The sequence below is a fragment of the Gracilinanus agilis genome, chromosome 1 (genome assembly GCF_016433145.1).
Source record: "Gracilinanus agilis isolate LMUSP501 chromosome 1, AgileGrace, whole genome shotgun sequence".
Taxonomy (NCBI): Eukaryota; Metazoa; Chordata; class Mammalia; order Didelphimorphia; family Didelphidae; genus Gracilinanus; species Gracilinanus agilis.
In genome coordinates, this window is record NC_058130.1 from 195,878,880 (window position 1) to 195,904,927 (window position 26,048).

The following is a 26,048-nucleotide window of genomic DNA, read 5'->3' on the forward strand; positions in this document are numbered from 1 at the left end:
GATTATTTTAATGAAGCTTATATTCAGACTACAGTTAAGCAGTGCAGGCATTAAGTTACTTCATTAGACATGGGTTTGACATCTGAGGAAGCATTTCCAAAGACAAGAAAGACTTCATAGCACAAGCAAACTGACTACAATCTATTTGGTTGTTAACATATGCAGAAAATGTCAAGGAAATCATTCATAGAAACAAAAAGCAAAACAACAACTGGTCCTCTCACATTTTTTTTAAATGTCTCAAACTCTACAAGAAGCATCTACTAAGAAAAACTCACAACTCCTCTAATACTTGAGAGATCTTGAGTCAAAGTCTCCCACTATCTCTATTGAGTGGAATGTGATTCACCGTGTTCACATGAGCATCAAAAAGCAAAGGAGTCTTTCAGAATAAAGCACATATTCTAGATGTTACTTCTTACTGCTAATATAACTAATATTTTATTTTACTTTTTTCTTTTTTTAAATCAGGAATAATAATGCTGGGTGCAAAATCTTTCACGAGCTTAGATAAGAGCTACTTGGCCATCAAAGATAAACAGCTCCATGTCCTGTGGAATTCTTAGGAGTTCTTCTCCGAGATCCTGACTGTGACAGTCTTGACTTCAGTGTATTCATGGAGACCATATTCTCCTCTAAAGGGGAAAAAATCCAAAATAACATTTGAGATATCATTATCCATATTTATTTCTATATGTATATGTATTTCTATACTGGGAGTTACTCATTTTCTTGAAATTATAGATCTGGACCAAAAAACATCAGATTAAGTGATTTGAAAAGTAGTTTGTATTCTCAGAAACATCAAGAACTATCATCCTGACCCAATTGTCCATTTTGTGAAAAGCCACTTTGGGAGCTTTTTTATATTAATACTCAGATCATAACCAGGTACTACAGGTACTTTTACTTCATCAGACACGGGCCTGACATTTTAGGAAATGTTTTCAAAGTGAAATACAATGGCTTAATTAGGGATTTTTGTCACTTGTAACCAAAATAATTGTCAGGAGACGGCAAATACAAGTTGAGTGAGACAATATGTTCCATGTTGGGCCATTTCTCATTTCCTGAAGCACATAACCTTGCCCACATGCCCTTAGCAGGCAGAGGTACAGGCTGGCAAACTGTGATGCATGATGAAATGTGGGGACGGCTCTTTCTTTTGTGTGGTAGATCCCCTTTGACAGTTTGATGAAGCCTAGAGACCTCTTCTCACATGAATGTTTTTAAACACACAAACTATAATACATAGAATTACAAAGGAAATCAGAGATGAATGAAAATAAAGATGTATTTTTTTTCATAAAAGTTTAAAGAGCTCCTAAAATTTATCAATGGGTGCATATGGATCCAAGGTCAAGAAATCCTGCTCTAAATCTTTGGTGAGAGTGAATGCACACTTTTGGATATGTTATTGCATGATATTAATCACCAACCACCCTGGCCTGGTTATATCTTTAGGCAAATGGGGTTCTACAACACCTATTATAAGTTATCATTGTCATTGATCAAAAAAAGATGACCATTCAAAAGACATGAATGAATTAATTTTCTAATATTGATTCAAAGAAACACTACAAATTGGCTACAGGAAACATGAATCCTATAATAATTATAAGGAATTGTTACAAAAACAAGATAGAGGAAGGATAAACTTAAATAATTATTACCAGCACACAATAATTTGTGATAGGTTAACGTACTGATGAAACAGATCCAAAGAGATCTCACGTGTCTAGGATATTGAAACAAATCTAGTAAACTAAAATTGAATAGGCATTAACATAAAGTTGGCTCTTTAAAAATCAACTTCACAAATATAAGATGAAGTAGGTATGGCTAGTTAGCAATTAATTTGAAAAAGATCTGAGTTTTAATCGACAAAAAGCTCAATCATAAGGTAATGTTTAAGTATGATGGGCAACATTGGTAATAAATGGTTCCTGGGCTACATCAAGTGACATGTGGTTTCCAGGATTAAGCAAATTATAGCCCCAATGGGCTCTTTGGGGCCTCTAGAAGTAGAGTATATTTTCATACTATAATCTAGGAAAGACATTGTTAAGCTAAAGAACAACTGGAGGTTGGTGACCAGCATGCTGGAAGGTCTCTAAATCATGCCAAACAGGATCCACTGAAGAACCTTGGGATATTGATCTGTAAGAAGAGAGACTTTAGGTGGGTATCACGGCTCTCCTCAGATAATGTGAAGGGCTTTCATGCACTAGAAAGATTAGACTTGTTTTGCTTGGTCACAAAAGGTACACCAAGAAACAATGATTAGAAGTTGCAGATAGAGTTCCACTTCTTATCAGGTGAAACTTCCTAACAGCAAGAGTTATTGATTAATGAAATGAAGTGGATAGTGGATGAATCTTCAATGTGGGTCTTTAAGCAAAAGGTGAATGACCATATGCTGGGAATATAACAAGAAATATTCAGTCACACATGGCTGGGACTAGATGGCCACTGAGGTCACTTTCAATTCCAAGATTCACTAAAATTCTTGAGAGAAATAGTGTGTATTAATGATTAGTCACTTTACTTCTCCTAGTGCTAACATCTTAATTTAAGTTGTTTTAGTTTTATGCATAAACAGTGTAACTAAAATCAACTGACCAATCACTTTTTTTCCTGTTTAAGTCACGAAACATTATCCTTTTACTTACTCTCTTTCATCTAAACTTCCCAAACTTGGTTCCCAGGGGAAATTGAGCAGTAGCAGATTAAGCTGAGTTTAAACGTAATTCATAAGAAAGTTTTCTCTAAGTTCTCATTCAAGTAGTTAAAGTTACTTTTTAGATTTTAAAGTCTTTAGGGTCCTTGAGTCTACTTATTTACTATTTTACTGTCAGCATTTCTCAGATTTCTTATGTGAGATAAATTCAAAATCATAGCACTTTAGAACTGGAAGGGATCGTGTCTAGTCCTACACCTCTATTTTAAAGTTGTAGAAATGGAAACAGATAGTAAAATATATGTCAAAATTATTTTATGATTAGCCAATTAATTCAAAGATCCAATTTGAAGAATATTGAGGAACGAGGGGGAGGGTTGTAAAATTTGAAAAATTTGTCAAAGGCACAAAAACAACTTTTCTCAGGGGGTATAGTAATTGACTTCTCACTCGATTTGGTAGGTGATGGTCTTTGTTTTTTCATTAGTAACTCAAGTATTGGCATTGAGAATTTTATGTATTTTAGGTTGCAAATAAAACCTAGCAGGTAGGGATAGTTTTCATTTTGATTATTTCATTTCTAATGCCTCAGAATATGCTTAGCATATAATAGGTGCTTAATAATAGTTTAATTGTTCTGAATAATAGCTTTTTGCATTAACCAGGGATTTGATATACATATGTCAATCCACTATACTTGGCTTAAAGTCATTTCAATTAAAAGTGAAACAAACATTTATGGGGAACTACTTGGTTTTCCTTTTCATTACAACAGCCTATAATGATTTTTTTTTAATATCAAAATCACATAGTCTTTATTATAGAATGCCACAAGGAACACTGGATCAAATACATGGCATAAATGAATATTCTAAGGCCTAAAAGGGTTGCCTGACTTGTCCAAGCTCAGGGCCAAAGCTTTCAGTTTTCCTGCTCAAAGTGCTTTCCTTTATACCCTATGCCTTTCTACCTTTGTGGAGATTAGAGACCTTATTTATATACCATTTATTTATTTTTTATTATTATTATTTTTTTTATTAAACCCTTAACTTCTGTGTATTGGCTCCTTGGTGGAAGAGTGGTAAGGGTGGTATATACCATTGATTTAGAAGTTAGTTGGTGTTCATTGGAGAAGCATTGTCCAGTGACTCCCGGGGTTTGGTGGGGGAGGGAGGTGTCAGCGGTGGAGTCAAGAAGTAAGATTCACATCTAGCCTCTAATAAATACTGGTTATCTGATCAGAGTCAAGTCAGCTAACTTCTCAGGGCTCCAGGGGGCCAACTATATGACTAACTCTAAATTATTATAAAGGAGTTATTGATTAATAGCGATGGATGGTGGTTCTCCCCCATGGGATCCTTAGACTGATGAAAGGATCAGCTTGTCCCTGACTTTATACTTTCACTCTCTCCCCAAATGATCTTGCTCAAAAATTTTCTTTTTTCTTTTTTAACATACATGTCCCATCACCCCAATTAGTTTGTAAATTTGATAGGAGAAATGATGTTTCATCATAATTTCTTTCGTTAGTAGTGAGCTAACTATTTCCTTTACTATAAGAAGGCTACAGATTTAATATGATCTTTCAAAAAATTAAAAAAATTCTAGTTGAATAATAAACTTAAAGGAACTGGGATAAATTCATTTTAATATTCTGTTCATAAAAAGGACATTATATGAAGCTTGATCACATATGATTTGCATCTTGGAATGTGACAATTTTTTTATCATGGCAATTTGCTTTCTAATTTTTGCATGAATTAAATAATTTCTGGCAAATTGAAACTGACACGTGGAAAGTCTGAAATGATTGACATTGACATGATTTTGTAATCAGGTAGGTATCTACAATAGTTTCAGAAGGAACTAGAAGCTAAGGGGTGAAGGCTCATGAAGGCTATTTTGAGAGTAGTACTAGCAGTAGTAATAAGAGCCAACATTTATATAGTTCTTTAAGTTTTGAAGAGTACTTTACAAATAATCGCTCATATTCACATAGCAAACTTCAGAGGTAGGTGCTATTAATATCCCCATTTTATAAGAGAGGAGGTTAAGCAACTTGTCTAGGGTCATAAAGTGGCTGAATTTGAACTCACATCTTCCTGCCTCCAGATGCAGCACTATGCCACCTAGCTGCCTTATTATGTTATAATGGCAAAGTAAGGCATTTTCATGAAACCAATTACCATAGAGAATAGATCTCCAAGGGTCATTCATCTAACTAAGTTTGTATTCATCTTTAATTTGATCAAAGTTATCACAGTGAATTCATTTTATGTGACTTCACAAAACATAACTACAAATCCCTCTGGCTCTAGAATCAGGGAAACTGGGTTTGAATTCTAGCTTTGCCACCTGTAACTGTGGGGTGCCTTTGTTAACTAACTTTTGTGGGCCTCATTTTCCTTATTTGTAAAATGAAGGAGTTGGATTAGAAGACTCACAAAGTCTCTTCTAATTCTAATTCTGTGATTCCATATAGTGATTGCTATATGGTCACAAAGGGAGTAAATAGTCTATACCCACTCTCTGAGCCCAATTCTAGCAGTCTTTCTATGGCACTTCTCCGGAAAAATGTCACAAAGTCAATTATATAGACATACACATGTGCATATTTATCTGTGTATGTGTAACATGCAAATAATCATATTTATTATATATATTTTTAGGGTAAAAGTGATGTATCTTTCTTGTAATCATGAGTTTATATAAAAACAAAATTTATATTTTTTGTTTTAATGACTGCAAATATTTTGGTCTCTATATTTTATCCCAAAATATTGTGTGTATATACATATATGTTAATTAGATGGCAGAGTGTATAGAATTCCAGGCTTGGAGTTAGGAAGATTCATCTTCATGAATTCAAATCTGACCCTAGACACTCACAAGATGTATCACTCTGGGCAAATCAGTTTACTTAGTCTGACAATTACTCATCTGTAAAACAAGGAGGAGAAGGAAATGGCAAACTATTCTAGTATCTTTACCAAGAAAACCCCTAATGAAATAATAATTGAAAATGATGTAATAAAATATATGTAGATGCATATAAATTCACATATATGAACATATATGTACAATATATTTATACATAATATAGATTCATGTATATAAAATATGTGTTTTTATACTCCTTTTTATATGAATGAAAGGAATCTCAGATCCTATGAGCTATTCTGGGAAATGAAAAAAAAATACAGATATATGTTAATTATTGACTGAATTTTTTCCTGAGAATCTAGGAACATGGAGATATCAACAGGAAAATGGACATAAACCTTCAATATATATCATCAGAATAAGCTGGAGATACCACGAAAAAATGCCAAATAGCCTTACTTACAATTCTCGCCCATTCCCAGACATCTTGAATCCACCAAAAGGACTTTGAGCAGAAACCACACTATAGCAGTTCACCCTGAAAAGGCAAGAATATTTTGTACTTATTTCAACTGGATCTAATAAGCATGTATTCGGTGCATATTGTGTGTAAGGTTCATTTGCTTCAATTTTTTTGGATTGGAATTGTGACTTCTTTGGTGTAGGAATTCCCAGTGAGGAAACTCATGCTATCAAGACAACATATTGGGACTTGTTTTGCAACTTAAGCCTTTTATAGAGTTGCCTAGATTTCTGAAAGGTAAAGTGATTGATTAAGGGTCACACAGCAATTCTATGACCAGAGGAGAGACCTGAACCCAAGTCTTCCTCACACCACTTTCAACTCTAAATGCATGCCACATTGCCTCTCTGTAAAATTGATAGTAAGTGGTCAACTCAAACTTCATATGATCAACTGAACTGACAGACCAGATAAAGGCATTTATTTCACATGGTATTATTTACAAAGTAGTTTATATTTTGTCTTAATTGGTATTGTGGTTTCATCAATTAGGATATTATATTCCCTCTATCAGAGCAAAATACAAATCCTTCCCAGCCTTTACAGCTCTCAAGAGATCCATTAAGTTTATATTTTTATTGTATTCAAAAGGGGGAAAATTATAAAATAGATCTAGACAATTTATAAAAATGTGTCATGAGCACTTACACAATATTCCCCAACATTAGCAACAACCAGGATTTCACAAGTTCTGTTAAGAGACTACTGTGGTTAGTTCTGGAAAGCTAAGGGGTATAAACTCTATTATTTTCTACCAACCCTGGAAGCCTCTCAGGATGGACCAAATGACAGTGTCTGTTATTCAAGAACCAGACTCTCTAAGCTGAGAGAGAGAGAGCCAGGTCCACAAAGTGATCTTCCCTTTTCCTGTCCCCACTCCCTCATTTTATTTGTCTAAGAAACATGGGCCTGTAAGCCTCAGTTTCCACTTCTGTAAAATATAAGGGTTGGATTAGGTGATCTTTAAAGTCTGACTTACCTCTAAGAGACAAAGTTTTATATATGATAAGGAAGAAACGGGTACAAATCCCACCTCTTTCACTGAGCCACCTAGCTGCCCTGCTAGGCAATTCTCTTAAAATTAAAAGTAGCAGAGAAGGTGCCAGTTTACAACAGTAGTGGGAATTTCTTTAGTGGGAATTCATTACGCCCATGAAATCACAAAATTATGTACATAGATGTGTGCATATACATAGATATGACACATATATGTATGTATGTATTTAGTGCTACATAGAAGAAATTTCGCTGAGCAAAAAGACTATGCCATATACTTTGCTAATGTCTTCCCCAACACCTAGCATAGTGCTGAGCATGTAAACGGGGCTCATAAATATTTGGGGATGGATTGAGTTTTTTCTGGTTGTTCTGGAACTGTGATTTTACAATATAGAGAACGTCCTTATTTGGAAACTTCCTCTGTTGGTACGGAAAGGCAATTACTATTATAATTTATAATCTTAGAGTTTCCTGGAACATGAGAGGTTAATTGAGTTACCAGGCAGCTGTTATTTATCGGAGACTGGACCTGAGCCCCAGTCTTCTTGACTCCCAAGGATGGATCTCAATCTATTAAATCCACCCTGCCTACCTAATGCTTCTATTAAACAACTAATTTCAGGAAAACATTTTCAAGAAATAAACCACATAGGGCGAACTGATCTCATTTAAATTAGAACATCTATTATCTATAAAATTATCAGTAGCTCAGCAAACAGAGAAAGGCTACATCCCAGCAGGTTGCTTAGTTTGAAAGAGAAACAAACTTAATTCTGTAAATGCCCAAGTTGTTCTATTAATGTTATTTGAGATGGCATATAATCTAAATAATACCTCATTAATGTTTGACTTACCAGACAGTGCCAGCTTGAAGAGCAGAGGAAATTGTCAAGGCTTTATCAAGGTCTTTGGTAAAAATACCTGCTGCTAAGCCATAGTGAGTATGGTTGGCCCTCTTGATCACTTCATCAATTGTTTTAAACTTCATAATTTGTTGGACTGGTCCAAAAATCTGCTCCAAAGAGAAGAAATGAGGTGGTAACAGAGAGGGAAACTTTGGGTTCCTGTACCCCATATTTACAGAGGAATTCAAATTTCAGTTAGAGATATGTGTTTTAAAAATTCCTCTTCTAGGGGGCAGCTGGGTAGCTCAGTGGATTGAAATCCAGGCCTAGAGACAGGAGGTCCTGGGTTCAAATCCGGCCTCAGACACTTCCCAGCTGTGTGACCCTGGGCAAGTCACTTGACCTCCATTGTCCACCCTTACCACTCTTCCACCTAGGAGGCAATACACAGAAGTTAAGGGTTTAAAAAAAATCCTCTTCTAAAATAGTTATTAGAGCTGCACAGATGCAAGCTAAATCCATAAAAAAACAATGCCTGACTTTCTGGAAGAAGATATTTATCAAAATTTAACTATATGCCTATAATGACAATTTTAGCCAGAATTTTAACTATTAGACTAAAAATGTTTTAATAGGCAGATGTCACATTGGCAGTTTTGTACCCAGGAAGGAGGAAACTAATCAGGCAAAACCCAGGAATAACTTGAATGTTTGTTCAAAACTCAGCTCTACACCTCAATTCCCCATGGTTCATTAATTCCAAATTGGATATATGATCCAATCAAAAAGAATCTCAACTTCTGCTTACTAGAAGAATCATCATGAGCAAATCACTTCATCTCTCTAGGTCTGTATTTTCCTTACCTGTAAAATTAGAGGGTGTGATTAGACTTTTTAAAGGTTCTTTCCAGCTATAGATCCTTCAATAACTATGAACATACTCTAGCCAAGATATGTTTTTCCCATTGATGTTTTGTTTTGTTTTGTTTTTTAAATTTGGTGAGAATGATGAAGGAGGATGTAGGGCCATGTACTTAAAAATAGTTTTATCTTTAATTTATTGGTTGTCTATTTTAAATCATGATATTTAGCATAAAGTTATATAGGCAATTATAATAAATAATTCCTAAAAGTACAAAAATGCATTGGGAGTTTACAAATATTTGCAGAGATTACTGATGATAAACAAAATGAATCTTCAATTACTTGTGGCCAGCTATAGGTTTGGAGGGTTCCTCCTGCCCCTCATCTTCCAGATGTGCTATTCTAAACCAAGATCTTAGCCTTTTCCTCTTTTTCCTGTTGGAGCCAAGACATGTGAGTACATAACTGAGAAAGAACTGGACTAAGGCAGGTAAACTATGACAATATTTGTGAATTAAAAAATAAATGGTCCAGTTTGTAACCTTTTTAGGTTGGGTCAGTATTTGATTTCTGTAAACTAATCTACCTCACCCTTTTTTGTTTTTCCATTTACTTTCTCCAGTTTGTAATAAAAGGATAATAATTGACAGGATAATTCCAATGACCCCTTCTTCCCTGAACCAATATTGGAGAGGAAATTCCCTGTTCCACTGGTTGGATTTCCATCACATTTCCTGGCCCTTGCCTTCACCTCACCCCCCACTGTCTGTGACCCTTGTGATTGATCACATCTTTTGGACTCATAGTGGCCATGCTCATCCGGTTCCACTTTGCCCTGATTGCTGGTGGTTGTGGCAAGTGTACAGGAGGGTCTGTCTCAGGAATGAGAGTTACAGAATGATTTAGAAGCACTTTCCCAATTGTAGGTTTATTCTTTCTCCTGGCTCCAGACCTTGGTCCTAATTAGAGCTTTGGATCTCAGGCATGAGAGAGTAAAATGGCCATGTGCAAGTCTTACTTTGCCCGTGTGACCTTAAAATATCCATCCGTGTAGCTCTGTTTTCTTGTGAGGAGATAAGGCTCAGAGACTGAGGAGAACAGCCCTGACATGGATTCCAGCAGAAGATTTTGGAAAACCTCCAGTTTGAAACTATAGTTAACCCTCCATTTGATGGCATTATAGAGTCTTAAAAGCCATCAAGCTCAGACCCAGCTCTCCTCCCAGGAAATCTCCTCTGTGTATAATTGCCTCTTTATGGATTACCTATAGTATATTTAAATTCTCCTTTTGGCTTTTTCTCACCACCAGATGAGTTTCTGGATTACCTCTTAGAAACTTTTAATTGGTATTCATTTAGGTAATACATACCCATCTTAGTACTTGCCCAAGAAGGGGGGGAATAGTTTGGGTAGGGGCGAGGTGAGGATTAATGTGAATGAATTACCTTAGATAAGACTTGAGCAGGAGGGTTCATTTTTTTCCATTTTATTATATATAAACTATATCTAAAATGTTTATATTTGTAACATTATAAGTGAAATACTTCTACAAATTATACACAAACATAAAATGTAGTTCAGATGCTAATATACTTTATTTAATATCATAATTAAAATATTATATATGATTTGTTGTATTTTATAATTATATTTCTCTTTATTAATTATGCTATACTATATATTAAATTAGAACAATAGTACTATATTCATTGTATTGTTATATGATTTATTATATATAATAGTAAGTTATCTAAAACATGTAGTACATATATAAAATTATACATATTTGTGTATACATACATGTATACTTTTTTTTCCTTTTTCTTTAAACCCTTACCTTCTGATTTAGGATTGATACTACGTCTCAGTTCCAAAGCAGAAGATCTATAAGGGCTAGGCATCTGGGATTAAGTGACTTGCACAGGGTCACACAGCTAGGAAGTGTCTCAGACTGGATTGGAACCCAGGACCTCCAGGCCTGGTTTTCTATACATTGAGTCACCTAGCTGCCCCTATAATACTCTCTCTTTTTTTTTTCTTTTTTTTAAGATAAAGTTTTCTATCACACTCCTAATTCTGTTTTAGGTCTGTCCCAGAAGCATTAAAAAGCCAGCCTGATGATTTATAGGAACCTAAACCTTCTTTGAACAAAGGCAAATAAAGTCACCTTCTTTAGATAAAGATGTTTATCTCTAAAAGAGAAATGAACACATACAAAGGATAATGGACTCAAGAGCTCAGTGTGATTAAAAGAGTTATGGTAGAACAATATTAAATAAACAGCAAGAGCAAGGAAGTTGAGCTTAAAAAAAAGCCAAAAGTGATTAGATTCTTTTCCCATATTGTCACCAATTTGCTATGTGACCTAGGACAAGTCAATTTATCATCTCAAGGCCTTGCTTTATTCATCCATAAAAGAGGCAATATTCTGTCCATCCAGCAAGGGGACAAAAATTTGTGAAGGATTGGTGATTTCATCTTGGCTCTGAAGTGTTAATAAATTTAAAGTTAGTAAGTTAATTAGCTTAAAGACATATTATAGAATGGATAAAGTGCTAGCCTGATTTTAAATCTTGATTCTGATAATTTAATAGCCATATGGATAAGTCCTTTAACCTTCATGCATTTCACACAACTCCCCAGGTTCCTTTTTAAGTTATAATAGACTGATTCAGATCTATCTTTGGTGGATTGAATTCCCAACATAAGTGAAATACCACAGCCTTCATATAATTTTGTCATTTTACTGTATAGGGAAACTGGGGATATTACCACTTTGACAGATTAGACAATTGAGATATAGGAATAGTAAAGTGACTTGCCCAATTAACAAGCTTAAAATTGCACCAATGCTTTTGGGATGTCCAATATAAGTTCTTTTTGCTGTTGTTATTCAGTAATTATCCAAAGTGTCCAGCTCTTTGGGACCTCATCTGAGGTTTTCTTGTAGAGATCCTTAAGTGGTTTACCACTTCCTACTCCAGATCATTTCACAGATGAGGAAATTGAGGTCTACAGGGTTAAGTGATTCGCCCAGTGTCTGAGGCCAAATTTGAATTCAGGAAGATGAGTCCTCATGACTCCAGGCCCAGAACTCTATCCACTGTGCTACCGAGATGCCCAATGGAAGTTCTAGTTATTTATTTTACCTTTTTTTAAATGAAAGACTTGGACACAATGGCTTCTTCAAGGTTTCTTTCAGCCCTAGATCTATCATACTAAGATTTTAAGAGTGTGAACCAATTATTGAAGGGATAAAACAAAAAGAATGAGTAAATAGGATTAGAATGTTTAGCAAAGGTAAAATAAGGATGTATCTCCAAGGATCTTGATAAATTTTGCAAGGAAGATATTACTAGCCCGTTCTCTATGTTCTTTTTAGATAATACATGTTAGGCACTGCAATTCCTTAGAGTGCTATCTAAATGTGATTCCATTTTTATTAGTAGATGGAAGAGAAAAGGGAAGCAGAAACTTCATTTGAATAAAAGGGAAAACTCTAGACCCTGTCATCCCTAGTGATGGGAACACTATCTCTACAGATGCTACAACCAAAGCAGTTTGTTCTGGATAGCTTAGTTATTTGAAAACCTGAAGTCAGTGCTCTGGATCAGATAGCATCTCGAGGTCTGTTTCAGGTATATGGTTCTTAAATAGATTCATTGTTTTAAATGATACTTCCTCAGAGGAGACTAAACTAGCAATTATCTTCACAAGGGAAGGTGTTTTAAAGGTTTCCCATTATTGAAAGGGAAGCAAATCCCCAACCCATACAGTGCTTTTTGTGATTTCTTAAGTTTTCTGTTTTTGTTTTTTTAACATGTAGAAAGATTTTCCCTTTCTATTCTTTGTGTGTGTGTGTGAATATATATAGCTGAGAACTGCCATATGATAATTAGTAATTACTGCCAGATGGTTTGGGGGTGTTCCGTGTTTCCCAGTCTAGATGACAACAGCTAAAACTGCATCAATGAGTAGGAGAGGCAAATTAAGGTGAAACAAAAAGAAAAGCAGAGCATTTCCTGTGAAAGTTATTCAACCAGTTGTGCCTTGGAAATGGATCCTTTGAGTGCAAGTGTGTAGGCAAAAAAGAAAGTTAACTAAAGAAACAAGAATGGAACCAAGTCTTACCTCCTCTTTGGCAATACGCATCTCATCAGTAACATCAGAGAAAACTGTGGGCTGGATGAAGTATCCTCTTTCTCCCCATGGTCCTCCTCCACATTCCAGTTTGGCCCCTTCCTTCTTCCCACTCTCAATAAGGTCAAGTATTTTGGTGTACTGCTCTTTATCAATCTTCATGAAATTATGGGTAGGGCAGGTTGAAAGTCAGAAAAGAAAAATCAACAGTTTAAACTAATAATTCACTTCTTCCCTGAACTTGTAATTCGAAAAGAGAATATTGTTAAATATCAAATATTATATCAAAATTGTTTTCTTGGCCTGAAATTTATTTTAGTCATAAAATTAATTATAAATCTTAAATTGCTATGTGTAATATTAGTTGTTGTTATTGTTGATGATAATAAAAATGCTAGTGTTGAGAAACTATATGGCTAGGTAATTAAAACTGGTTTTTGACATTGGGTTTAAATAAGGGTGAAATGATATACCATGTTTAAACAGTCTCAATTGGTTGATCTTTAATAATTTTTATGAAGTAGCAGTTTTGAATTCTAAAACATCTTGTAATAAAATCCTTATGGAAATATAATAATTTAATCCTCTCAATATGTAATTTAATCAGAGTTCATTCATATGCTAAAAAGTGGGATAAGGGGGAAAAATCAGTTATTCTGACTTTACTTTTATTTGGCACAAGAAAATTGGTCATTTAGAGCTGGGACTATAATATTGAAGGGTACTTGATCCCAAGGTGTTTTATTCCCCATACCCCCAGATTAGTTCACCTAACATTTCTATTAAAATGAATGAAATATTTATTTATTGACACTTATTTTTATTTTTTTCCATTTTAAATTCCAATTACTATAAATAATAAGTGGATACCCATTATTTTGTTGCCTGACTTCTATTGTTAGTTCTACAGATTATCCTATTTAGTAGACAAATCACTTCATGTCTTTATAGCTCTTCATTGCAAGTGTCACTTAAAGATTTAGGCAAATCTATGTTTGAATATTTTTGATAACTCAGGCATAATTCTATTTAGAAATTGCAGAATGTGTTGCCTGATATGTCAGTCAGACTAGGGAGGGGAAAGTTTGTTTCCAAGATGACCTTATCTGTTACTCATTCAATACTGTCTTTATTGCATCTTTTAAAAAATGAAGCTTGGTGTAGTGATACACACCAAGTAATCCCTGCTATAGGGGAAAATTGAGGTTCCTAGACTGCTCTTGAATTTGGCAGTTCTGAGCTGTAGCAGGGCAGAAATTCAGTGTCCTTACTGAGTCCAGCACCAATATGAGGAAACCACAAGATGAGAAGATCAACATTATTCTTAACAAAGAGAGAATTAAGTCTAGATCGAGTGGAGTCCATGCTTATCAGCAGTGGGATCATGTCCATGAGTGGCCAAAACACATTTAGGTAGGGCAAAATAAACTCAGCCTCAAACTACCCACCCAAACAAACAAAAACACCTCCTCAACACAATAAAAGCATATTCAAATATTTATATTGTCATCATTTGTTCTTCCTGTGGGAACAAATTTTTTAAAATATATAACTCCTGTCAATCCATAAGAGTACAAAGAAAGCCTAAGAATACATGGCAGGCTTCCCAAAGTAGGGTACTTGTAGATTAGTTTCTCCTATTACCTTCTGTATTCTCCCACCATTATTAGTATCCCAAAAACTACCCAGTAAATTCTCACCGGATAAGTAAAACCTTGTATTTACAGTCTGAATGTTCCAGTTGTGTTCTACCCCCATATTTTCAATTGCTTCCAGGATGTCACTTCACAATAAACAAACAGGATCACTGGACACTGGAATCATAAATTTGGAACTAGAAAGAGCTAAGGTGGTTATCTAGTAAGACCTTTTCATTCCAGTAGGGAAACCCAGGCCAAGAGAAATCTAGTGTCATATCAAATGTCTCATGTCCTCCAAAATCTAGTGTCATATCTCAAGTGGAAGAGTTGAGCATCAAGTCTAGTAGGTTTTCTGAAATGTCATTATAAATTTTAAGTTAATAAATTTAGAGGTGGAAGCAACGTTAGAGGTCTCCTAAGCCTAATCCTCTCATTTTATATAAAGGAAGTTGAGACTTAGTGAGGTTAAGTGACCTGCCAAAGGTGACAGGGTAGCAGATCTGAAATTTGAATCCAGGTCTTTAGACTTCATATCCAACATTCTTTACATTCTACAACAGTGCTTCCTTCATTTGCTTGTCTAGTTTTGTCTGCCCTGTTTTAGCCAGTAGCATAACAATTCTTTTAGGTTTTCAGGCTATAAATACAAAAGTCATGTTTAATTCTTTCCTCCTCTTCTTCCTCTACTTCTCCATCTATCCCATAAAGTGTTCTTCACATTTGATCCTTCCTCTCTATTCCTGCTGTTATCACTAGTCCTATCACCTCAAGCATAGATTATTGCAACAGCTTTGTGGCTGTTTGCTCTGATTTAGTCTCTCTCTTCTCTAATCCATTCTGCTTGTCAGCCTAATCTTTGTAAAATATCAGTTTCATCATCCTTCCTATCATTTTCAAACCCCTTCATAATGTGCCACACCCTTTATATTAGAGTTAAGTTCTCATCACTCCCCTTATAAGTACCCCCTCATCTCAGGAAGGCTGATCTCTTAAATATATACCAGGTTGTTTGCCACTTCTTTGTTATTGATCACAACAATGTACTTTCATGGAATGGTCTCCTATGTGTCTGTTTACAAATCCCATCATTCCTCAAGGTCCAACTCAAACCTTCTTCCCCAAACAGTCTAACCCAAATTGATCTCCTGCTTTTCTGAGGTAGGCTATAAGCTCCTTGAGGGTAGGTTCCTTGAGAAAAGAACAGTGAATTTAGAATCAGAGAACCTGGTTCAAATCCTTCCCACCCACTCGAATCACAAACAAAGTTAAGGTCCTCCATAAGTAGAGACATGTTGAAAAGATTCCAATCCAAGCCAGATCTGGACTAGGTCCATCCCAAGACTCAAGAAGTTATCTTAGATCATTAGGACTGTGGCTAAGTGAACAGACTATTGGAGCTCTCATATAATTGATATTCCATATACAGTTCTGGGTAAACATAGTCAATTCATAGTGAATTGTTTATCATTTATTTTGTTTTGAAAGTTTTGTGGTCAGTTAGGAAAAAACAAACTGTAAAGTATTTATCTTTTGACTCCACAGTGGAAAAGAATCTTAAGGATTGACCCATCAAATGGGAGTATGAAGCAACAGGCCAAATGTTCCAGGCGAATGAAATCTATCTTTATGATAAATTCTTTCCCACAATGACAACAAAAGGCATTTTTTAATTGTGGGGAAGCCCTGGGGTGTTTTTTTTTTGTCTCAGCATACTTATTGGTTTAAATGCAACCCAAGATAACATCTTTTTATTATTTTTAGAGATTAAGGTATAATGATCTGTTAAATCAGCAGACAGGAAAACTTTGTTTCTTAGAGAACTATATCATCTTTCTTTTGGAAGCAATAAAACATTTGAGTTCTCTTTTAATTCCTATTGGTCTAATTCCTACAGCTTTTCTAGAGGAGAGAACCAAAATTTGAGTTCTATCGACAGCTATTTTGAGCTGCTTCTTTTAAATTATAGAAAATCTGCATTTTCCTATATGTATCTTAAAATATATTCTCTGAAGAAATCAAACATTAAGCAAATTCCATTAAAATATGAATGATAATTTTTTTCTGTTATTTGCTCTGATGTGGAAGACCAGTTTATAAAACAAAATTAAGAAATATCTTGACCTTTCTTTACTAACAAAAGTAGGACAAAATCAGTCAACTTCCTTGAAAAATTGTTTTAGGATCAACTGATAGTTGCAATATGGTAGAAGTGAAATGGAAACATTACTTCACAGTAATAATTTGTATGTGGGGGGCAGCTTGGTGGCTCAGTTGATTGAGAGCCAGGCCCAGAGATGGTAGGTCCTGGGTTCAAATCTGACCTCAAACACTTCTTAGCTGTGTGATCCTGGGCAAGTCACTTGACCCCCATGGCCTAGCCCTTCCCACCCTTCTGCCTTGGAGCCATTACACAGTATTGATTTCAAGACCGAAGGCAAGGGTTTTAAAAAAATAATAATTTGTATGTGCTGGGATTGTAAGTTTTCTATATATACAGAGTTTCCCAAATCCTAAGTTTCCGGTTGGGTGACTTGGTTGAAAAATGAATGGTGATTTATGGGTCCTTCTTTTCCTCTTAGAGAAGTAGAAAAAATATGATTCATATATTATTATATTATGTTATTATATGTTATATATTATAATAATACATACCTTGGTCTAAATGGACATAGAGGCAAAATTGAAGGGAACAAGAAAGGGAATTATTTTAATGAAGGTCAGTGCATAATTAGAAATTAGATTACATCATGGATGTAGGTAGAGGGGTAAACTACTAAATGGTTGGTACAGCCTCAATGTGAAGCAGATGAGTAGCATAAAAAGTGAAGAGGTCCGAGAAATAAGGGGGGAAAAAGCAATTTTGCTACCTTTGTACTAAATACATTGGGAGAAAGGTTAAAAATGAACAAAAAAACTATCTTCTGGAGGAGGGAGTTGGCTTTAGTATCATAAACAAGAGGTATAAAGATTTATAGATTTTCCAGGACAGATGATCACATGACCATCTTCTAGGATGGTTATGGGATGCTGAATCAGCTGATCAGAGTGATTTCAGTGTTTAGAGTGGAAGAAAGATTTGCAAACACATCTTGGTTGAGCATACTCCATGAACGTAAGGGGAAAAAAACAAGATGGTGAGGAAGAAAAAAGTGGATTTCACATAGCTTTCATTTGGTGAACAGAGAAGGCAAAAGATAGAGGTAGAGATTAAAATTGTTTCTCTTACTAGATTTGGAATAGAAAAACTTTCTTACACTCTTTAATTCTAAATTTGCCTTAATTGGTTTCAGGAATTAGTATTAAATAACATGGTGGAAGGAACAAGGTCTGGAAATCTAAATTTCATTCCAATTTGTTCCAAAGACATCAAGATAAAATTTCTTCTCATTTTATTCAATAAAGACTAACTCCATAGAGAGAAAACAGAAAGAAAATGCATACTTCACATTGATGTGTGACTCCTATGATATGCGCTTCCTTTTTTTTTTTTTTTACTAACCTGAGGGCCCTGTTGTACTCCTGGGTTCAGAGGATCCCCAAGAGTGTATTTCTTGGCACGCTCTACACTTCGCCTAACAAACTCATCATAAATGGGTTCTTCCACAAAGATCCTTGATGCTGCTATGCAACATTGGCCTTGGTGGTAGAATGCACCATGGTGTGCAAATTCCACAGCACTCTCCACTGTAAAAGAAAATATCATGGAGTTACAAGTTAGTCAAAAGGAAAACATTTTCTCTCAAAAGTTCATCTGAAAAGGAATACCTGAGTTCAAATCCAGCCTCAGATAATTAGTATCTGTGTGATCCTACTAAGACACTTAAACTCTTATTTCCTTTAGTTTCTTCAAATGTAAAATAGGGATAGTAACAGCACTTGCCTCATAGAGGTGTTGTGAGAATCAACTGAGTTAATATTTGTAAGCTGTTTAGCACTGTACCTTGCACATGGTTATATAAGTATTATGTAAATGTTAATTCCCCACTCCCCCACCTTCAACTCCCCAGGGAAGTGGAAGTATCTTTTAACCTTAAAAAAAAGAGTAGTCTAAATGAATCTTGGATTTGTCAATGATTATTTGTTTGGGGGTTTACATTATACCATTCTGAAGAATAAGTAATTGGTCTGTGACAAAGATGATTGTAAAGGTGACATCTGTAGTAGAACCTAAAGATCCTTTAATATTTAAAATTTTTATTCCTACCTCCTCAAATACTTCAAAATGCCTTATATATGTTTTGTTGTTGTCGTTCAGTCAGGTCTGAGCTCTTTGTCCTCTGTCACTTAATCTCTGTTCATGTGGTTTTCATGGCAAAAATACTAGAGTGGTTTGTCATTGCTTCTCCAGTGGCAAACAGAGGTTAAACATCTTGCCCAAGGTCACACAACTGGGAAGTTTCTGAGGCTGCATTTGAATTTAGATCTTTGTCTAGGCACAGCACTCTATCCACTATGCCATCTAGTTGCCTCCCAAATGTATTAGATTTCAATAGAAAATGCTACTTGTCTATGTGTTGCTGAGAAAAAGGTATGAAAAAGTTTAAATAATATGGGAATTTTGTGATTATTTATAAAAGGGGGAGGCTGCTTAGTTTGGTGATTAGAGTTCTAGATTTGCAACTGGGAAGAAATGAATTTGAATTCTAATTCAGAAACTTACCAGTTATGTGGCCTTGGTTCTTAGTTACTTATAGCCTCTCTTAGCCTTAGTTTCCTCAACTGTTAATTGGGGGTAATAATAATACCTACCTCAGAGGGTTGGGAGCATTAAATGTTATAATATATAGTCAAGTAATTTGTAAATCTTAATGTGCTATATCAATGTTAGCTATTACTATTAAAATTAAGTCCTCATTTTCTAGGAAGCTAAAACTGAATTTCATAGTAACTTATAACAATTTTTTTAAAAAGCCCTTGACTAAACTGCTACAGTTGGCTTATTTTTCCTGCTCCAAAGGAAATCTGATTTAGTAGCCTCTGTGGATAACTATACTTTAGCACCTGATTTTACTTGGGATTGTTTAAAATAAAAATGGGTGCCATTTCTCATATGCTTAACAAAGTCTTGCAAAAAGTTTTTTTTCGTAAGATTGTAACAGAACAGCCTCATTTAGAAAGCTATATACAGGTAAAATATCAAGGAGAATATGGTAGAGTACAATGAATCAAAGAGCCAGGTATTCTTTAGACTTGAGTTTAATAATCCTTCTTTTGATATCACAAAGTCCATCATTTGGCTTAATCTACTATCTACCACAAATATAATTTGATTTTTTTAATATTCCCAAAGAGAACTTTAGTAGAACATCATCTCCAAATTGCTATTTTATCTTAAAACTTAAAATTAAAACATGACTATAGTATATAGATTGGGTATGGTATATACTGGTAGTATTGAATTTACAGAAGGTCAGAGCTGGATTGTACCTAAGAGTTTATTTAGTCCATCCCCTAATTTATAGCAAAGCAAACTGAGACATGAAAAGGCTATGAGCTGCAGAAATTGTGAAGTTAATGACAGAACACAGATTCAAATCCAAGAGTTCTGACTTCATGGCTTATTAAACTTTCATAAGATTTTTTAAAGGCGAATCAAAAGATATCCAGTTAGCAAGAATTTAGCTCACTGAATGACATTGGTCAGAAATTGCAAATAAAGGGAAAAGGAATGTAAAAATTTTCATTCTACTCACAGTCAGCATCAGCAAATATGATGCAAGGGCTTTTCCCTCCAAGCTCCAGGGTAACCCTCTTCAGATTGCTCTTCCCAGCAGCCTCTTTGATTAACTTGCCAACCTGAAATGGAGCATCAAAAAGGATGATCTGAGTATTTCTCTAAAGAAGGAACTTTTTTCTGAGATTTCAATGTCTATAACAAGGATAGAATTAAATTTCATTTGAGAAAAAGCATTAAATTGTCACGTGAGGGTTGGTATCTCATTTTCAATGTCAATCTACTTTTATTTATAAAAACCCTGTGCCCAGACACATGGTTTGAATGATGGTGAGTATAATGTGAAAACAAACAAAAAAACAAAAAAAGCAAATGAACAAAAGATGTAGATGATAGTTGGGAATCCAGTAGCATAGGATTAGAGATTGAAGGGTTCTTAGGTATCTCAGCATGTCCTTATATACCAGTTTTTAATGGATCAATGATACCACAACTGATCCTGAAGCTCAGGGGGCAATAAAGGTAGACTGGAAATGATGCTATTTTGAAATCAAAGAACCTGGATTCAAATTCTAGCTCTACTGCTCCTTAGAAGCCCGACAAATTCTTCAAGGTGAGGGGGAGAGTCAGGACTAAATCATCTCTAAAGGTCTTTCCTTATAAAAATGTCTAGTGATGTTTTCATCTCTATCAACTCCCTCACTATTCTCCTATGCAAATCCTTCATTGCCATCAAATTGGATCCCTCATCAGGCAAATCCATTGTGAGCTTTTCTACCAATATGTCCCCTCTCCCCTTTCTTAAAACCTTACTTTCTGTTTTAGTATCAGTTCTAAGAAAGAAGAACATTAAGGGCTAGGCAGTCGGAGTCAAGTGACTTGCCTAGAATTACACAGCTAGAAATATCTGAAGGTAGATTTGAACTCTCCTGACTCCAGGTCTGGCATTGAAACACCTGTGCTATTCAGTTGTCCCATACCAATCTGCCTTTGCACAATCTCTTCCTCCTTGATATTCCTCCATAGAATTTCAACCTATGCCCTCCATTTTTTCAATATTCCATCTAAAGTCAAAGTCCAAATTATATCTCAACTTTTTAATGAGGTTTTTTTTTCTGATCAGCTGAAAATGATCTTTGCCTTCTTTGAATTCCTATAGTACTTACTCTATAGTATCAAATATATGCCTTATAATGCAGGTATTTGCATATCAAAATGTAGCCCTTCTCCTACCTTTCTAGCTTTCTTATATCTTACTCCCCCCAAATATTTTTTCCATGATCCAGTGACATTGTCTTCCAGGTTGTTTCATGAACAAATCATTCCATCTCTCAGCACTAGGCATTTTCTCTTCTTTGTTCCAACTACTGACCTCCCTGGCTTCATTCAAATCTTAACTAAGATTTCACTTTCTACAGGAAACCTTCTATAAATCCTCTCTTTTTTTTGGTTTTATTTATTTTTTCATTTAATAATTTTTATTTTTTAGAAAAGTTAACATGGTTACATGATTCATGCTCCTACTTTCCCCTTCACACGCCCCCCCCCCCCCCCGCTCCGCTCTCCCCTCACCCATGGCCGATGCACATTTCCACTGTTTTTAACGTGTCATTGATCAAGACCTATTTCCAAATTGTTGATAGTTGCATTGGTGTGGTAGTTTCAAGTCTACATCCCCAATCATGTCTGCCTCAACCCATGTGTTCAAGCAGTTGCTTTTCTTCTGTGTTTCTACTCCTGTAGTTCTTCCTCTGAATGTGGGTAGCATCTTTACCATAAGTCCCTCAGAACTGTCCTGGGTCATGGCATTGCTGCTAGTACAGAAGTTCATTACATTCTATTTTACCACAGTGTATTGGTCTCTGTGTACATAAATCCTCTTAATTGCCATGCTCAAGCCAGTTATTTTCTCTATTCCATAACTTTTAGGAGTATATAACGTAAACCAGAATTGGTGGTACATTCCTGGTAACTAAAAATGTTAATTTTTCTGGATCATTAATTATAATGGAAATTTTAAATTAAACTAAGTCTGAGGTTTCCTCTCACACAGATTGGCAAAGATGATGAAAAAGAAGAATAGCAGTTGTTAGGAGGTCTGTGGAAGAACAGGCACACCAAAATGTACTGCTGGTGAAGTTTTATGAATGGTCCAAATGTTCTAGAAGGTGATTTGGAAGAGTTACTAACCTGTGCATACCCCTTTGACCTACTATGCTTATGCCACAAAGAGAAAAACAATAAAAGAAATGAAACAATGTCTTCCCACATATACATGACAATATTTTTCCAGTGGGAAAAAACTGGAAACTANAAAAAAAATGAATTTTCATCTAAATACATGTCGAGTCACTGCACTATCATGTTTGTAGCTGATGATTTTTTTAAAAAATCGAACATATTACCTAATGATAGCATAACAATGATTATAAAATTGCAATGAAATAATAAGCAAGAGATTTAGGTTAAGTTCTTTAAATGTCATAAGGTGCTTGTAGAACAACTACATGATTGACTAATTTCTCAGCTGGGAGACAGGTAAATGACCATCCTTTTATTTCCGGCTTAATCTTCAAATACTTTAGTTGCTTGTCATTACTTTAGGTTTGGAATAGATCTTTGGTGGGGCAACTATACAAGAGGATGCAAAGTGTCAGGCGGTTTTAAAAGTTCACTCACTCATTCAGATTTAATTACATACATAACTGCAGTCCTTCCAAGTGTGAAAAGGCTTTGGCTAGTAAACCAAATAATAAAATACTACTTTTAGGGAAGTAAATTTATACAGAACACTTCTGACTGAGAAAAAACTCATTAATTTATTACAGTACTATTTCCCATACATTCCATAAACAGCATCATAAAATACTTGTCCTCGGATTCACCTGCCTCTGAAGTATTGACTTTATTTCAGTTTTCTAAAAAATGTTCTAGTGAAAGGATTTTAAATCCATTGCCCTGAAAACAATAGGCATGTACTAAAGGTTTGTTAAATTGAGTTGAATTCCAACTCTAAAACTTGACTGTGTTTGTGGAAACAATAAAACTTAGTATTTTTGTTTGTTTGTTAGTTTTTGTTTGCCTTATTAAATTCTAACCTCTATTAGACTTTACAAAGTTTGCCAGTTGGGATGGCTTATTCATCTATGGAACCACACTAACCTCACCCAAAACCCCAAACAAAACATTAGTGAAATTCCTTGCACAAAAGGACGTTCAAAAGATAGTGTTAAATGTGGTTTTTATATATTTTAAAAACTTACAAAGAAAACATTTAACACTGAAAGTTTCCTTGAGGTACACATTAAAGGAGGAAAAAAAATTAGGAACTCTGCAGAGCAAAAAAGCAGCAGAAATATATTAAAAACAACAAAAAATTCTTAGGAACCACAAATAACTCCCTTCCTTAGGGAGGATAAGTTCTATACTTATTAACTGGCATTTGGGATACATGATTTTACCAAATCATATAGTTAGAAGCGACACCAGACATCAACCTAGTACGTTGAACACAGTTCAACTCAGTACCGTACATTGTCAGAAAAGGAAAATGAGGCTGAAGGATCAGATGAGAAAATATATGCAAAGACTTTGCAAATCATAAGGCACTATATAAATATTAGCTATTATTGTCAGTCATCTGACTTTGCACAGCTACTTATGATAGATCACTGTGGTTTAATCATCCTAAATCAAACTAGCTACTATCTGGAACATTGTGTTTAAAGATATATAACATTCAGGTGCCCACTTTGGGGGTTGGGGAGATATCTCTAATGAATGATAACCTTGTAGTGGAGGGAGGGAAAACGGGTGGGAATTTCGCAGTTGTTTCAGTTTTTCATGTCTTTCTTTACTGAGTGCATTGTCACTAAAAACTTGTTGTAGACTTATTTGTAATAAAATTAAGTCATTTTTCTTTTGCTTTTTCCCAGTAAAGTGTTTCTGAAAGGAATGCTTTAATGAATTGACAGCTATTGGCCATTCATGATTTATACTGCTAACAAACACTTTCCCATACTGACACTTTGCAAAGAAGGGGGGGAAAATCACTCAGCTGACTGAGGCTGTCTCATGTACAGTGTTAATGAAAACAGAAACATCCTGAAACTTTAAAATGCCCAAACTGTCCAGGGCTGCAAATAATGAGCCCTTTCCTTCTCCTCTCCCAGTTATGCTTTGTAATTAGGATTGTTCACTCTTCAGTTTCAGCAAGCAAAATGGCCATGTATAAATGTGTAACACGACTAGTCTTATTTTCTACTCTGCCTTCTGATTTATTTTAGAGTTATACATCAAATTACAAAAACACCACTGCAACTTTAAAGTTAGGATAGTGTCAAGGGTCTTTGGAAGCTCTTTGGAGCTCCTAAAATTTAGTTTGCACATTTGTACACACAGCACAGAAATAATTTTAAAATTAATAATGCAGGAGTCTTTTACCAGTCATTCAGTAGGAATGCTTGAGACCTGGTCTGGCTCTCTGAGCCTCCCAAAATCAACTAGTTAGCCACTGTACATCTGTTCCAATAGCAGTAAACTTGTCTAATGAGATAAATGGATTTCTTCCCATCTGAAAAAGTATGCCTGTGATACAAAACCATTTTTTTCTTAACTGGCTTTTATTTAATTTATAGCTTTGTAGCCCAGTCAAGTTATACAATATCCAACATTATATCTTAAAGATAATTTAAAAAAACACATTATACATGCAATATTATATCAAGTTTCCTATAGTTTCTCTCCTAAAAGTAATTACTGAATCATTATTTTTTCCCTAGTCTAAATAATTCCTGCTCCTTCCACAAATGTGGGGTCTATGAAGTATAATTCACTAATAAACTTGCTAAGTAATGTGCACCAGCCTGTATAGGAAGATTTGACCACAGAACACTTTAAAAATCAGAATAGAAGAAATAATTTTAGTATGAGGATTTTTTGTCCTATTTAATATCCCTTGTTTTGCAAGATTCATCTAGAGCCTTGTTATGCATGAGTTTATTTGTATTCTTAGGAAAGATCCTTTAATGAGTCATTTTTGAAATTACTCTTTCTATTCTTGAAATAAGTCTTACTTTTCACCTACTCCAGGCAGGGTAACAGATGTGGGTGTCTAAACCTACTAACCTTAGTATATTGAATTTTCCATTCCTTGAGTGGGGCAGGTATGGTCCCCTCTCCCAGCTTGGCTGCAGTTTGCTCCTCCTCTGGGATCTTCTGCCCGTCATTTGTAGCCATTTCTGACCTGGTCCCTGAAACACAGGTGAAGAGAAGTACTACACAAGCTCAGCGATTTTGTCCAGATTGAGCACTTAGCTTTATTTGTTCCTTTTTTATCTGAATGGGCTGAGGATTATTTGCATACTGGGATGTGATTGGATGAACCAACTCAGAAAAAAAAAGAAAATGACACTACTTATTTGTAACACCTGAGGTAGGAAGGCTCTGATTTTAAACTTAAATCCTAAGAAACCATTTCTCTCCACAGCTGAAGCTAGACTAGGAGACAGTTTACTATTTGCAGATGAATTTATTTACAGAGCTAAAACCTATGACAAGAGTATGCAGCTGCTTCAGTCACTGAGGCTGGCCTTCCTCCCCCCGCTTCCCCCCCCTTTTCTTTTATGTTACTCTACAACTTTTTTTCTCTGACAGGCTTAAGCAAAAGGAACAAGACAGAAATCTTTTAGTGCTCCCATTTGTGGGAGATGGAAGAAAGGAGAAAGATTCATGTTCTTTTTTCAGTTAAAGGGTTGTTTCATAACCCACAGTCATATAGTACTTTACAGTGTGCAAAGCA

General features: G+C 35.2%; 1 protein-coding gene across 1 annotated transcript; it reads right to left on the bottom strand.

Annotated features, from left to right (window-relative positions):
• Window positions 1-25,523, bottom strand: LOC123249478 (aldehyde dehydrogenase, cytosolic 2). The gene is made up of 7 exons (XM_044678514.1): window positions 25,376-25,523; window positions 20,268-20,370; window positions 18,074-18,258; window positions 12,926-13,090; window positions 7,940-8,097; window positions 6,027-6,101; window positions 1-635 (listed from the first exon to the last, which is right to left on the bottom strand). Exons 1-7 carry the CDS (start codon window positions 25,484-25,486, stop codon window positions 563-565), a joined length of 870 nt encoding a protein of 289 aa, XP_044534449.1. The 5' UTR covers window positions 25,487-25,523; the 3' UTR covers window positions 1-562.
• Between the last annotated feature and the right edge of the window lie 525 nt (window positions 25,524-26,048).